This window comes from Lissotriton vulgaris, chromosome 12 (assembly GCF_964263255.1).
Source record: "Lissotriton vulgaris chromosome 12, aLisVul1.2, whole genome shotgun sequence".
NCBI lineage: Eukaryota > Metazoa > Chordata > Amphibia > Caudata > Salamandridae > Lissotriton > Lissotriton vulgaris.
The window spans coordinates 758,161,606-758,177,849 of NC_141700.1; the positions used below are offsets into that span (position 1 = coordinate 758,161,606).

Sequence of the window (16,244 nt, forward strand, 5' to 3'; positions counted from 1 at the left end):
GCAGCCGCAGGAGGAGAAATAAAGCGCTCAGAGCGCTAGGGGCAAAATCGAGCGCTCCCAAGCGCTAATGGCAAGATACAGTGCTCCCCAGCGCTAGGGAAAAGAACCAGCGCTTCCAGGCGCTTTGAGAAGGAATCCAGGGCCCCCAGGCGCTAGGGAAGTCAACAGTCCTTCAGTAGTCCAGGACATCAGCAGGCCAGGGGCTGGGCAGGGCCCAGTGAGAGGCAAGCCTTCCCCTGGGCCCCAGCAGCAGCATGCCCCTGGCAGATTCAAGTTGCAAACCAGAACAAGAACATTTTCATGGGGTCACAGCCCCTTCTTGTACTTCAAATTCCTTTGTCTGTAGGTGCATGGTGGGGGGAGAACCAGTCGCAGCTGGTTTTGGAGCACCCTTGATGGCTCAACCACCCCTTTCATTCACCAGGCAGGCTAGGGTCATCAGTCGCACCACAGGGGGCGGAACCAGAATAGTGTGGGGAAAACCCAGCCTCATTCAGGACACAGGTGCACTCCTCCCCAGCCATCAGCATGCTAATCTCCACACTCACCACCGGGCAGACCCATAATGACTCATGGAGCCTAGCATCCCAGCCAGCTCCAGCCAATCACACGCCAGCACATTCACAGCACATACACAGCCATGTCTAGAAGTGGCACTTCCCCATTAGACACATACATGCCACATACCTCATTGCGAAGCATTCAATCACACGAGTTTGCACATACCAAACTCGAGAATGCACACCTCACGCATCAGGAACTACCAGAGACACAGACATTCCCCATGCATTCCTATGGGAGGGCAGGCCAACCTTACTCCATGCACTCAGAGTGCGCACGCACTTTCCACTGGGACACAGTGAAAGTGCGCACAACCCAAAAAATCACCATCACCAGGTCACCATTAAAAGCAAAAAGTTTAGGGGTGAACCTGCCAGAAGGGCCAAGTCCAACACCAGTCTGTGTAGAATGTGCATGTGGGTCCTTTAGGGTGGCTTAAGATATGCTGCAGCCCATAGGGATCTTCTTTAGTAGCCATGCCCTAGCTACCTGGAGTACCATTTACGAGGGTGCTAAAGTCCTTTGCCAAATGTAGCACAATTAGACAACATCGTGTTTTAGGGAAGGAGAACTGACACTGAGGTTGGTTAGCAGGACTCAGTGCACTTACAAAGTTGAAAGTCAGCCTCTTGTAGTTAAAAAGGGGGCAACATGTGTGTTGGACTTGGCCCGCAGGGCAGGTTCACCCCTAGACTTTTTGCCTTATTTGTGACCCTGTGCTAGTGATTTTTGGGTCTCTGCGCACTTTCCCCTGGGTCCCAGAGTGAAAGTGCGTGCGTGAAGTATGGCTGGCCTGCCCTCCCATAGGAATGCATGGGGAATGTGTGTGTCCCTGGTAGTTCCTGATGCGTGGGGAGTGCAGGCTCGGGTTTGGTATGCCTGAACTCGTGAGAGTGAATGCTGCAAGATGGTGTCTGCGGCATGTGTGTGTCTAGTTGGGAAGTGCTACTTCTGGACATTGAGGTATGTGTGCAGTGAGGGTGCTGGAGCGTGATTGGCTGGAGCTGGCTGGCATGCCAGGCTCCAGGAAGTCTGGATGGGTCTGCCCGGTGGTGAGTGGGAGATTAGCATGAGTGATGTGTGGGAGGAGTGTACCTGGGTCCTGGATGGGCTGGGTTTTCCCCACACAATGCTGGCTCCGCCCCCCTGTGGTGTGTCTAATGACCCTGGCCTCCCCAGTGAAAGGAATGGGTGGTTGGGCCATCAAGAGTGCTCCAGAACCAGCTGCGACTGGTTTTCCCTTCACCCTGCACATTGTAACAAAGGATTTGTCAGTATAAGAAGGGGCTGTGTCCCCACTGAAAATGTTCTTCTTTTGGAATCCTGCCAGAGGGGGCTTGTGCCGCTGCTGGGGCCAGAAGGACCGCCACTTGGGGAGTCTCCCTGCCTGGAGACCCAGTGTGCTGGCTCTGGCCCAGCCTTGCCCCCCCTGCCTGCCTCCAGCCCTGCTGGAGCCCTGTCCTGTCCTCCAGTGCTGAGGAGCACTGAGGACACCTGCCTACAGCCTGAGAGCGCTGCTCTCTGCCCTTCAGCGCTAGGAGCGCTGAGATCGCCTGCCTAAGCGCTGGAAACGCTGTACTTGTGCTCGAGCGCTGTGAGCGCTGTATCCTGCCCGCTTTGTAGGAGGATTCGACGGCGCGGGTGCCACCCCGCTCATTGCCGCGGTACTTTGCCCGGTTTTGATCGATCTACGAGGGAGCCCACTCCTCGGATCATCTGGGAGCCCGCCTGCCTGCCTAGCGAGCCGCCGCGCTGCCCGCGGCGACCCGGAAGTGAAGGGATCGTCGACCAATCACCGCGCGGCCCGGGAGAGTTAACCCGGAAGTCCCGCCTCCCTCGCCGAGCCGAGAGAGAGCCTGCCGAGGCTCCCCGAGAGGTGAGGAGAGCCCCGGGACCAGCGGGAGAGACCCGCCGCCGCTGGAAAGCCAGCGCCTAGACCGGTGAGTGCAGGTGCCTGCAGGGGAGGGGGGGGAGCGTCGGGACACATTGCCGGTGTCCGCCCCGCCCCCTCTCTGTAGCGCGACCTCGCGCCGGTAGCTGCAGAGAGCCCTGAGAGGCTCTGAGCGCCCCACGAGCACATCGAGTCCCCAGAGGGGGGACTCCCAAAGAGAAGCGCCCGTGTGTTTCGAGCCTGAGGGCTCAGGGGGCATCTCCACGTTTTGGAGCCACGAGGTGCCCCGGGGGCACCAGTTGATTTAGAGCCCAGCGAGGCTCTTGGCCAGCATCATTGCTTTGGGTCCCCAGAGCGAGGGACCCCCCAGCCCAGCGAGGCTGCACCTGTCCAGTGCTGGAGCCCCGAGAGGCTCAGCAGCACCCTTTCTTGTTTAAGAGCCTGAGAGAGGCTCACCAGTGCCACAGTGGTGGTTCTTTGAGCCCAGAGAGGCTCCAACTTTGTGCTAACTTTCCCTGCTCCAGTTGTCCAGCACTTAGTGGACAACTGCCACGTTTAGGCCCTGACATTGGGACACCGGGACAGTCACAGGTGGTGACTTGTGAGTATGGGGTAATGGTTATTGATTCTGCACCTCTGAATGTAGTGATTATGCGTCATGTGCCTTTACACCTCTGAATGTTGATACATCATGTGTTTTATCCTTACACCCCTATAGGTATTGTGACATATAGGTGGTTGTTTTCTCCCTAGTACAGGTGGTGCTAGAGAGGTCCTGTTACCAGTGATTACTGGTTGTATGCTCTACTGTTATATTTTTGTGCTACAGTAATTATTTCTAAAAGTGCTGATACCCTTGACAGTGGTCCAGGTGGCCTTGTCCTGTACAAATATCCCTTGTAAATTCCGCCCGTGTCTGTTGGCACCGTGTAATAAGATGTGTGTTTTATCTGATGTATATTTTTATAATACAAAGGCTATTTTTACATAACCTTGTGTGGAGTGTTTCTTTGTGGTGGGCCTTGGGTGTTGTTGCTGGGGTGCGTGCGCAAATACTTAACTTACATCGCCTCCAAGTTTAGCCTTGACTGCTCGCGCCACGTTACCTAGAGGGCGAGTGAGGGGTTAGCTTGGCGTGTAACTCCCTTGCCCTGACACTTAGAACTGGCGATCCCTGACTGACCTCGACGCGAGTCTTGGCCGGCCAGGGTCCCGGGTCTAACATTGGCGGCAAGCGGTGAGGATAAGAATTTGTGCTTGCGTTGTACCACAGTAGCAACTGGCCACTACAAAGCTCTGCATTTTAGATGACCACATTTTTTGGGGATTATTGTGTTTTGGTGAAGTTCCATTATTGCTTCTCCTGAAGAGTGTCATTTGATAATTGTGTTCAGTACATTTGTCCCCCGCCCTGCTTCCAGAGTTTGGTACCTGTGTCACATGTGGTCAGGTTGAGAAGTCAGGGGTGGTAGAAACTGCCTTACCGATCCGAGGGGAGGGTGTGCGTGGATGAATGGTGTGTTTTCCTGGACGCATGAGTGAGTTCTTTTTTAAGGAGAGTGGAAGTTTTGGAATAGTGTACTTTTACTTCAGATTGCTAGTTCCCTTGTGTTGCACGTGTCTGTGAGCATCCTGGCAAGATGGAATCTCCTTTTAACCTGCGTGGCCTGTCTAAGTACAGTGTGCATGAGTTGGTACAGTTATGTAAGGAGAGAGACATCCCAGTGAGTGAGTCAGACACCCAGTCCAAGCTTAGGGATAACATGATCCTGTGGCAGAAGAGTGACTGGGAGCGTGAGCACAGTGAGAGGGAGAGGGCCCGGACCGCACACCATGAGGGTGGTGGGTCTGAGGGGAGCCCTGAAGAGTCTGATGTGGAGAGTGAGTTTGACAGTGGATGGGCGCCAGCAGAGAGCAAGTACCCCCTAGATAGGGAGTCCCTTGCTGGGTCCCGTGTCAGATGTAGCCCCCCATCCCTTTCCCTGTCCCCAGAGGAGTGGGTGGATAGGAGAGAAGAGAGGGAGCACCAGCTGGCCATGGAGAAGCTCAGGTTAGAGTATGCCTGGAAGATGGCGCAGCTGGGTGTGAATGAGCGGATTGCAGAGGCTGAGAGGGCCTTGGCCAGGGAGAAGATAGCCCTAGAGTGTAGGTTATCCCCTGCCCGCAGTCTTAATTTTCTGGATCCCCCAGGGAGGGTGGAGTCCAGTGGTGGCAGCTATGTAGAGCCTTGTGCGAGCAGTCCCACTCCCAATTCCCCCAGTCTGGTACCTGTTTCCCCAGAGGAGGAGTTAAGGTTGAAATTCAGGGGCAGTAGGAAGCTGCCTCACCAGTCGTGGGAGGAGTTTGAGGATGAATGTTGTGGGACACTGTTTGATTGGGTAAAGGTTCACACGGAAGATGATTTTGATGTCTTGTTTGATCTGATTGTCAAGGAGCACCTGCTCAGTTGTTGTTCTCCAGGGTTGCGCACCCACCTGTTGGGGTGTGGATTGTCTGAGGCATGTGAGCTTGCAGAGGAAGCGGACCGCTGGGAGAGTGCGAGAGGTTCTGTACAGTCATTAGAGAGTGAGTCCAACAGCAGTGGTACAGGGAGCTTCCAGCCCAGCGTGGTGGAAGAGGCTCAGTGTAGCCCAGCTAGGTCCCAGTATAGTGGGAAGGGTGAAGGGGCTGACTGCCTGGCTCAGTGGAGCAGGAGTCAGGGGGTGGCTGAGAGCACCCCGAGGCCCGAAGCCCTGTCTCAGAACTTGGGTGGTTTCTTGAGGGAACACCAGGTTGGGGACCTAGGCTGTCCTGTTAGTACACTTGAGGAGGATCTCCTAGTGTCTAGGGAACCTGGAGTGTCTGTAACCAGAACTCCAGGGGTTCCAGTGTCAGGCAGTGTCGCTCCAGTTGGGAGGGCACAGAAGTCCGAAGCGAGGAGTGATTGGGGGACGAGTTTCCCAGTGGATGCCCCAGTGGACCAGAGACTAGCCAGTTGGGCTAGGTCTTGGGTGGACCCGGGTGGCGCCACTTCTGGTCTGGGGGATCTTTGCGCCCTGTCAGGTGGACAGGAGGCGGGAGATCTGCGCCAGACAGACCGTCACACGACACATGGGTCATGTGTCAGCCTCAGGGGGATTGCGTGTGAGTCCCCAGAAGTCCTGGAGTGCCAGGCAATTATTCCACCAAAGGGTTTAGACCGGAGGTTGGGAGGCCAGGTGCAGGTTCGGCCTGACCTGAAGGGTAGGACGACTGTAAGCAGTGTCCTGACCGGTTCTTCCAGAGGAACTTCTCCAGTTGGGAGAGGGCAGACCTCTGGAAGGGGGTGCAGAGGGTGGGAAAGCCCACCTCTGACCCCGGCGCAACCTAAGGGGTTAAACCCTGGGTTGGAATGGCGTCCTGGGTGTCCCCCTCGCAGGAGGAGGAGGAACCCTGGAAGAAGAGGTAAGGGGAGGAAAGCCTTCTCTGAGACTCCTGGTCCACCTGAGGTTGTAGGCCAAAGGTTGGTGAACCAGTGGCAGTCTAGTCCTGTCTTGCAGACAGGGAGAGTGGAGAATGGACACTATGTGCCAGGGGTTACTACCCCCCGCTCTGCGAATTGGCAAGGACCGGTGGCACCTGGGTGGCTCAGGGCCGGGTCCGGGCCGCGGACAGCTGAGGAGTACCAGTGGGGTAGCCCAGTTGGTCCTTACAGTAGCTTTAGAAGGAACCCTAGGGGTTCACCGTGGCATAGAACAGGAGAGTGTCCCGGCAGTGGCGGGCCTGCGTCCGTGTTCTATCGCCCCAAGCAGGGAAGTCCATCACGGTGGTGATTGTTCTCCCCTGCGTTTTGGCTGGAAGGGGGTTGTGTTGGACTTGGCCCGCAGGGCAGGTTCACCCCTAGACTTTTTGCCTTATTTGTGACCCTGTGCTAGTGATTTTTGGGTCTCTGCGCACTTTCCCCTGGGTCCCAGAGTGAAAGTGCGTGCGTGAAGTATGGCTGGCCTGCCCTCCCATAGGAATGCATGGGGAATGTGTGTGTCCCTGGTAGTTCCTGATGCGTGGGGAGTGCAGGCTCGAGTTTGGTATGCCTGAACTCGTGAGAGTGAATGCTGCAAGATGGTGTCTGCGGCATGTGTGTGTCTAGTTGGGAAGTGCTACTTCTGGACATTGAGGTATGTGTGCAGTGAGGGTGCTGGAGCGTGATTGGCTGGAGCTGGCTGGCATGCCAGGCTCCAGGAAGTCTGGATGGGTCTGCCCGGTGGTGAGTGGGAGATTAGCATGAGTGATGTGTGGGAGGAGTGTACCTGGGTCCTGGATGGGCTGGGTTTTCCCCACACAATGCTGGCTCCGCCCCCCTGTGGTGTGTCTAATGACCCTGGCCTCCCCAGTGAAAGGAATGGGTGGTTGGGCCATCAAGAGTGCTCCAGAACCAGCTGCGACTGGTTTTCCCTTCACCCTGCACATTGTAACAAAGGATTTGTCAGTATAAGAAGGGGCTGTGTCCCCACTGAAAATGTTCTTCTTTTGGAATCCTGCCAGAGGGGGCTTGTGCCGCTGCTGGGGCCAGAAGGACCGCCACTTGGGGAGTCTCCCTGCCTGGAGACCCAGTGTGCTGGCTCTGGCCCAGCCTTGCCCCCCCTGCCTGCCTCCAGCCCTGCTGGAGCCCTGTCCTGTCCTCCAGTGCTGAGGAGCACTGAGGACACCTGCCTACAGCCTGAGAGCGCTGCTCTCTGCCCTTCAGCGCTAGGAGCGCTGAGATCGCCTGCCTAAGCGCTGGAAACGCTGTACTTTTGCTCGAGCGCTGTGAGCGCTGTATCCTGCCCGCTTTGTAGGAGGATTCGACGGCGCGGGTGCCACCCCGCTCATTGCCGCGGTACTTTGCCCGGTTTTGATCGATCTACGAGGGAGCCCACTCCTCGGATCATCTGGGAGCCCGCCTGCCTGCCTAGCGAGCCGCCGCGCTGCCCGCGGCGACCCGGAAGTGAAGGGATCGTCGACCAATCACCGCGCGGCCCGGGAGAGTTAACCCGGAAGTCCCGCCTCCCTCGCCGAGCCGAGAGAGAGCCTGCCGAGGCTCCCCGAGAGGTGAGGAGAGCCCCGGGACCAGCGGGAGAGACCCGCCGCCGCTGGAAAGCCAGCGCCTAGACCGGTGAGTGCAGGTGCCTGCAGGGGAGGGGGGGGAGCGTCGGGACACATTGCCGGTGTCCGCCCCGCCCCCTCTCTGTAGCGCGACCTCGCGCCGGTAGCTGCAGAGAGCCCTGAGAGGCTCTGAGCGCCCCACGAGCACATCGAGTCCCCAGAGGGGGGACTCCCAAAGAGAAGCGCCCGTGTGTTTCGAGCCTGAGGGCTCAGGGGGCATCTCCACGTTTTGGAGCCACGAGGTGCCCCGGGGGCACCAGTTGATTTAGAGCCCAGCGAGGCTCTTGGCCAGCATCATTGCTTTGGGTCCCCAGAGCGAGGGACCCCCCAGCCCAGCGAGGCTGCACCTGTCCAGTGCTGGAGCCCCGAGAGGCTCAGCAGCACCCTTTCTTGTTTAAGAGCCTGAGAGAGGCTCACCAGTGCCACAGTGGTGGTTCTTTGAGCCCAGAGAGGCTCCAACTTTGTGCTAACTTTCCCTGCTCCAGTTGTCCAGCACTTAGTGGACAACTGCCACGTTTAGGCCCTGACATTGGGACACCGGGACAGTCACAGGTGGTGACTTGTGAGTATGGGGTAATGGTTATTGATTCTGCACCTCTGAATGTAGTGATTATGCGTCATGTGCCTTTACACCTCTGAATGTTGATACATCATGTGTTTTATCCTTGCACCCCTATAGGTATTGTGACATATAGGTGGTTGTTTTCTCCCTAGTACAGGTGGTGCTAGAGAGGTCCTGTTACCAGTGATTACTGGTTGTATGCTCTACTGTTATATTTTTGTGCTACAGTAATTATTTCTAAAAGTGCTGATACCCTTGACAGTGGTCCAGGTGGCCCTGTCCTGTACAAATATCCCTTGTAAATTCCGCCCGTGTCTGTTGGCACCGTGTAATAAGATGTGTGTTTTATCTGATGTATATTTTTATAATACAAAGGCTATTTTTACATAACCTTGTGTGGAGTGTTTCTTTGTGGTGGGCCTTGGGTGTTGTTGCTGGGGTGCGTGCGCAAATACTTAACTTACATCGCCTCCAAGTTTAGCCTTGACTGCTCGCGCCACGTTACCTAGAGGGCGAGTGAGGGGTTAGCTTGGCGTGTAACTCCCTTGCCCTGACACTTAGAACTGGCGATCCCTGACTGACCTCGACGCGAGTCTTGGCCGGCCAGGGTCCCGGGTCTAACAATGTGTATGTGGGTGGGAGGAGGAGGGTAACTGCAACAAACTGCTTGCTATTCGATTCAGTGCTTATGACTATTGATGAGGATATCCTGGAAGAGAAGGATAAGTTACTCACCTGTAATCCTAGTTCTCTTCCAGGGGTATCCTCATCAAAGTCATAAGCAACACACCCACATATCTTGGTGAATGATCCATAATTATGTTGTCTCTTTGTGCCCTGACCTCTGAGTCTCCGCAAAGAACAACTTACCTAACTGTCACCCCTGAGGCATGATGTGATGCTAGGGGTCATGGCTGCCTTTAAGGCACTGTGCAAGTTTATGCTTGCAATTGCTTTCATTTTCTATGCTGTTAAGTTTCCAATGCCTGTGTTTTTTTGCAAGACAGCTTTCTGCTGTTAATTAAAGAGAGTTTAAGTGTCTCCTTGTTCTTGTGTTTGTTTCAAAATCAAAATTCTCAGAGCAGTGGTTAGCCTTGTTTCTTTCTAGGAGGCTGCATATTTTGTTGTGGAAAAAATAATATATGTGTATATATATATATATATAGAGCTGTATATTTGTTTTTGTACATTTTTTTAATATATATTCCGCTTATGACTATTGATGAGGATCCCCTGGAAGAGAAATAAGGGTTAAGCATACCTACACCTGTGAATCCTAGGCCACTTATAGAGTGGAAGTGGTATACCAGCTGTGGATACCTCTCCTCTAAACTTGTTATCGGGCACTAAAAATCTACGGGGAAGAGGCATACTACTTCTAGATCTCTTTCAGCTGCATTTGACAAGGTCAATCATGGCATCTTGCTATTACAGCTAAAGGCAGTGGGACTCACAGGGCAGAAACTATCTTGGTTCACCTCGTTTCTAAAGAATAGATCTCAATCTATGATGCTGTTATCATTCGGTTCTCTGGAGATCACCCAGCCCTACATTGATTTCCAGGGTTCAGCTCTGTCCCATAGCTTATTTAACCCATATATCCAGGCCATTAGTAAGCAGATTGGCCCTTTTGGCTTTGATGCCCTCTCGTCCGCAGATGACACTCAGCTGCTGCTGAAAGTTGATCAAGGGAAAATAAACTCAATTGTAAGATTGAAAGACTGATTCCGAGCATGACCACTAATTTGTCTACAGCTAAATGGTGATATGACCTAGGTTTTAGTCATAGAAGGTGTTATTGTGTCTTGGTCTCCTGATCTTTGGCTGCAGCAGCTGTGGAAACCTACTCAGAGATAGACAGTTAAAGAAAACCTGGAAGTATTGTGTGGATAACACCATTCCTACCCCAAATATAGAAGGTCTGGTCAACAAGATACAGCCGTTGCAAAGCTCTGAAGAAAATGTATACGTTCCTCCCGGAGGAGAGGTTTAGTCAAGTGAAGGGCACTTGCATCCTCCCACCTAGACTACTGTAAAGCCCTATACATGGGCCGGTCTAACAAGCCCTTCTGCAAGTTAAAGTGCCAACAAATGAAGGCAATGAGAAAAGTGATGGGACTAAAAGAAATGTGACCATATCTCACATGGCAGATGGTATGTAAGTTGGTGACCCATAGGAAAGTGGATTACGTTTAAGACACTGATCCAGGCAACCCTTACAGTGATTTTATTGGTCTTTGAAAACCAGAGAAACCTTTCAAAGTGGTAGCAGTGGAGAGCAGCCTTCAGGCTTATCTTGAAGGAGTGTTAAGCAGATTGTTTTACTAGTTTAATCAAGTAGTGTATATTAAACAAAAAAGAACCATATAATGTATATATAAAAATGTGTCTATTTATTACACAAAACTCACTAACACATCAGTATATCTCCTACCCTGAGATATCTACACAAATACACAACAATACTTAAATTGTAAACAGGGAAGTAAGCACAAAATGTAGTGGTCTCCAAGGGGAGACCAAACCATATACTAAATAAGTGGAATGCGACCTACGACTGAAGTCAGGACTTAGACCAGGAGTCTCAGAGGAGCTGGGGACACAGGGATCCACCCAAGGTAAGTACCCAGGAACCCCATGGAGGCTGTGTGCAGAGTGGAAATAATGCCGCGAGTGCAACAGAAGTCAACAGGGAAATCGGGGTTGCCGTTTTTAAGAAGAACCCTTCCCTGTGGACCGCGAAGAAACCGCGTGGAAGACAGAAGGTTGAAGAGCCACCCCCCCCGTGGATACCTCAGGGAACAGGATTACTACACCAGGGAAACTGGGTGCATAGGTGCGAAATAACGTTTGAAACCGCCATAGATCACATTCGAGGACTTTGAAGAAAATGCTGCTGGAGAAGACTATGCAAGAGTCTGGTGGAATCCCAGGATGGATTCTTGAAGAAAAGAACCTGCAAGCAGAGGGGACGGAGTCAATGCCATTCAGAGGTGACCAGGAGGCAGTGAAGTGCAATGCCCATCGATGTTGAACGGTTCGCAAGTGTTGGCGGTGACCTTGTTGCTGCAGCTGTGAGGACCAGATGACGCTGAGGAAGACGAGGAGCCATGCACAAGCTGTCCCACATCGGAAGTCGAGACTAGGGAGTGAGAGTCCGGAGGGAGCACCATCAAGCCTTGGCAGCAGCAACTGGTGGGGAGAACGAAGAAGGAGCAACGTTGGGACCAGCAAGGTCCAAGTGAGTCACCACAAGCAGGAGAGTCAGAGCAGGCTCCAAGCAGGCTCCAAGCAAGCAGGGGAGCCCCCTGAAGCAGAATCATGTAGCATGGAGATATCTGGAGTGCAGAGCCTTCAAGCCTTGTCAACAGCAAGTCAATGCAGTGCACAAGGGTTTGGTCCCGGTGGTTCAGTCGAAGGATACAGGCCTTGAAACTGCAGGGTGGAGAGGTCAGGCCTCGATGGAGTTGCAGAACCACATGTGTTGCCGAGCTTTTTGAAGTCCCTGGGACATCAGGAGCAGCAGACCGGTCAGCTTCGTTGAGGTGCCTGCAGATGCAGGCAAGTGACTTCTTCACTCCAGGGGAGATTACTTTGGGTGTCCTTGATGGCCACAGGTCTGTTGAAGATCCTGGAAGAAGCACATACACAGACACTAAAGAAGACAAGACCAGGAGCAGCAGGAGTCTTCCTTGATGCCTTCTCAGTTTCAGGCGTAGTCCAGCAGAGCCCAAGTGTCCAGATGGTCGAAGAGTGACGTGGTGCCAGTCTTGAGTATTGTCCCACGACAAATCTAAGGAACCACCCCCATATAAGCCCTTAAGTCCACTAGGGAAAGCGTTGGAATGACTCAGGGGTCCCTCCCAGAGGAGTTTGTAGACAGAGGGGAGGATACTCCCATGTCCTTTGTCCGGTTTCGCGCCAGCGCAGGAGCCAGGAGCTCCCCTGAACTGGTTCAAACTGAGGTATGCATGGTGCCCCTTCAAAGCAGTCTGGTGGTGCTGGCAAGCACCCTCACCCCAGCCCAATACACTAAGTCCTGTCTGGGAGGTAGTCACACCTCCCTGTGACAGGAAACCTGTGGTTCTACCTTCCCCTGCTTGAGCTTGGCTCAGCAGCAGGAGGGCAGAATCATGTCTGTGGTGGGCAGCAGCACTAGCATGCTGTCAGCCCTGAATGGCTGTTACCGGGAGTACAGGGAGGAACCCCAGGGAGCTTCTAATACTGAAATTGGTGTTGGGGTATGATTCCGACATGTTTGATACCATACATGACCGTGTTCAGTGCAGCCTCTATATAGTTAGATGACTGATGTCCACTATATGTAACAAAAAATCTGACCTTACTTACGAATCCTGGAGAATTGACTCTAGAGTTTGTAGGGTGTCCTGTTCATGCAGGGACATCCTCACACTTATAACTTAAGCACCCTGCCCTCAGGACTGAAGAGCCTGCCATAGGGGTGATATATAGGTTTTAAGTGTAGTGACTTCAGATATAAGGAAACTTTATCTGTTGTGAAAGGTGCAAGCACTAACTCGCACTGGCTGCAATGGCAGGCCTGTAGTCACAGTTTGAGTGGGCTCCCATGGGTGGCACAATACATGCTGCAGCCCATAGGAGACCCCTGGTATACCTATGGCCTGCGTACCATAGTACCATATACTAGGGACTTACAAGGGTATACCAGTAGCCACATGTGGAGGTACAAAACTACTTACTGTGATCAATTTAGTGATAAAGCACAGTGACAAGGATCCTGATCATCAGGATTCCAGTCAGAGTAGTCAACAACATACTGACACTAAGCAAAAAGTGTGGATAACCAGGAAAGCAGATCCTACTTTCCTACAGACCTCTAGTTTTGTTAAAAGGGCATATTATAACATGGATCTCCTTTTTCCCTCTGAAATAGTCAATCCAATCTTGTGTTGAGGATCCTCCCCTCTAGTGCTGCTCTTTTACCTAAAATATGTGAGTACAAAAGCATGCGCAGGAGGAAGAGCCTTCTGTTTATTGGGTCCTAGACTCTAACATAGGTTACCACTTGAAACTCAGGTTATCCAAAACGTTATTGCCTTTAAGGAGGCACCACACTCCCCACTGGCACTGTTAGCAATTGTGATGTATTTTAATGTTGTACTGCTTTTTATTTGTTATCATGAAGAATAAGAGGAGGAGAAAGAAGAGGTAGAGGAGGAGGAAGAAGGGGTGGAGGAGGGGGAAACCATTCTCCAGTGGTCACTTAAGTGTGAACTTACCTTGACTGTCGCCTCCCATCGCTCTTTCTCCCCTGCAAGGCCAGATACCAGCTTCCCTGCGCGATCTAGTTTGATTTCCATCACCTCAGACTCCTTCCGCAGCTCCTCCTTTTGATTCAGTTTTTCATCGTACTGTTGTTTAAGCTGCTCCAGTTTCTCTCCTACCTGAAGTAGGAATGCACCAAATCTGGTCATGTAGAGGCAATTTTGTCAGATGGACAATTTTTATCTAACAGATTAACAGCTTCTATTCCCGAAATATTTTCTCCACAGATTTCAAGGAAGAAAGACTGTGGTCCAAATGTTTAATTCAATTAAAAGGCAGCAGCCTAAAAGGTCAGATGTATACACAGTGTTATATATACTTAAATTGTTCCCACAGGCGTTTGATAAGCCAAAACTTCCCTGTAGGGGTTGTGTGCATTTTCCAGACAACTGAGCTGGCTTGTACCTCAACTCTTTTTCAATCTTAATGTCAATGCATCTTTCACCTTCACTTTGAACTGAGTGGAAGCTGCCTAAATAAGGATTAAGATGATGCAGAAATGTTCAAGGGATAACTGAGAAGTTGAATTCACAAATCCTACTCTAAGGAGCCCCGTCACCTGAATCTTCAAACAGGACCCTGATCAAGTACAATTCAGAAAACCACAAAAGCAAATATATTAGCAAAACCACGTGGATCTGAGGCACAGGGGTTCAAGATTTAGATCTCGACTTAATCTGAAATGTATCCTTAGTTTACCAGATAGCTGTGATGAGCAACTCAATACAACAACACCCTGACATAGTGGCACAGATCATTCTTTCATGATTCTTTCTGGTTTGCATTTATGCAACAGCTACATGTTCTCCACCTGTCCTTAGGTATTGCCCAGAAATAGATGTAACTTAACAAGAGGTAAAAAATTAATTTCCATAGGAGCTGCACAGAGAGCAGCACCTCCTATAGGGTAGACGATTCATGAGTTGCTAATGTTTCCCTAGGAACTCTAAGAGATCAGTTGGTTCTTTAAGCAGAGGGCCTCTTCGTGTCTCTAGGAGCTTCACAGTACCTCAATTAATGGCAACTTACAAATTTTGTAATGAATGGCACCAAAAGACAGGTAAGAGGAGACTCTGGATCAATGCTCACCTCCCGAAGTTTGGCTTGCAGCTCTGATAGAGACTTTTGCTTTTCCTCCAGCTGGGCCATGGCAGTATTCATGCGGAGGCGCTTGGGTTCCACTACCCGGTAAATACGGCCATACATCTGTCAACAGAAAGAATGAAGACATAAGTTGTGATGGGGAGAACCCAGGTAACTCACGAGCAGAAGTAGCAATATACTGTGAAAAATAGCAGGCATGCTGTCTCTCAATAAATGTATACTTTCTCATTAATTCCTCACTCCATTACTACTTTCCAACTATAAAAGTAGCAATACATGATACATAAAATGTGATGTTGGGCGGGTACATGAGATATGAAGCCATCTAGTACAAAGCAGTATGCTTGGACACACCCTTCTGTCTAGACTTACCAAGCAATGTATAATCATGATAGGACTGGTATCTGTCGAGTCATATAAAGTCTCAATCTTCTGAGTTTTTACTTGATGCCGCTGAGGATATTTGTCAGCATACTGATAAAAAAAGTAATCTTTGACATACATATATAGTGGCCTAGATATTGCTCACAAAACAATCACTCTATTGGGTGTAGATTTTCTAGAATGAATCTGAGTGGAACTATATGTTTGTAAACAGTATTAAAGAAAATATTTTTTTTTCTAACAATACTTAGGCTATAAGATTTTAAAGAAGCTGTATCAATGCAAACAACCTTCTGCGGCAGTCCCAAACTGGGTTCCGCCCAGGCCACGGCACAGATACTGCCCTTCTCGCTGTCATCGAGGAGGCAAGGTGCATTCTGGATTCAGGAGGGTCAGTGGCAGTGATCCTCCTGGACCTCAGCGCAGCCTTTGACACGGTTAACCACCGTGTCCTTCTACATCGGCTGGCCGTGGCAGGGCTCGCAGGTTCGGCGCTCACATGGATAGAATCCTTCCTTTCAGGGCGCTCGTTCCAGGTATGGGATGGCAACTCCCACTCTGCCTCCCTCCCCCTCACGAGCGGAGTCCCCCAGGGGTCATCACTAAGCCCCACTTTATTTAACGCATACATGGCCCCCCTCGAAGACGTCGTCGCCCCCTTCGGGATCAAGATAGTGAGCTACGCGGACGACACGCAATTGGTCGTCTCCCTCTCACATCTGGACAACCACCCAGACAATCTGCTGAACTGCCTCCAGGAAATTCACCTCTGGATGTGCGAGTCATCGCTCAAACTAAACGGATCAAAGACAGAAGTCATGCTTTTGGGCAAGCAATGGACCACCATCCCCCCATCGGTCTGGCCAGACGTTTTTGGGGAAGTTCCCACCCCGAAACAAGAAATTAAGGCCTTAGGAGTCTGGCTGGAACCCGAGCTATCACTGAAAACTCAAGCAGCCAAAACAGCAGGCACCTGTTTTGGTCTCATGCGCTCCATCCGCAGGATCCTCCCACTACTTCCGCCCCTATCTAGGAAACTCCTGGTCCAGGGTCTGATCCTTGCGCGGCTAGACTACAGTAACATGGTCTATCTGGGAGCTCCTGAAGCCACCATGGATAAACTTCAGCGTACGCAAAACGCAGCCGCACGGCTCCTTATGAACCTCCCTTCCAGAGTCTCAGCCAGACCAGCGATCAAGGCCCTCCACGGGCTTCCGATACGACAAAGGGTAGAATTCAAGGCCCTGTGCACCGCACACAAACTTCTCAACGGTCTTGGCCCTGCTATCCTGAGAGACCTGGTCACTCCATACAAGGCCCCCAGGTCCCTACGCT

The 16,244-nt window shown here is 51.7% G+C and overlaps 1 protein-coding gene across 1 annotated transcript in view; it reads right to left on the bottom strand.

Moving 5' to 3' along the window:
- The window catches only part of DNAH2 (dynein axonemal heavy chain 2), a 2,538,822-nt gene that overhangs the window by 404,664 nt on the left and 2,117,914 nt on the right, over window positions 1–16,244 (bottom strand). The window contains exons 65-66 of the mRNA XM_086946066.1: window positions 14,511–14,627; window positions 13,376–13,540 (exon numbers count right to left, since the gene is read on the bottom strand). Of these exons, the coding sequence (XP_086802192.1) occupies window positions 13,376–13,540; window positions 14,511–14,627 (282 nt within the window). The remainder of the gene's footprint in view (window positions 1–13,375; window positions 13,541–14,510; window positions 14,628–16,244) is intronic.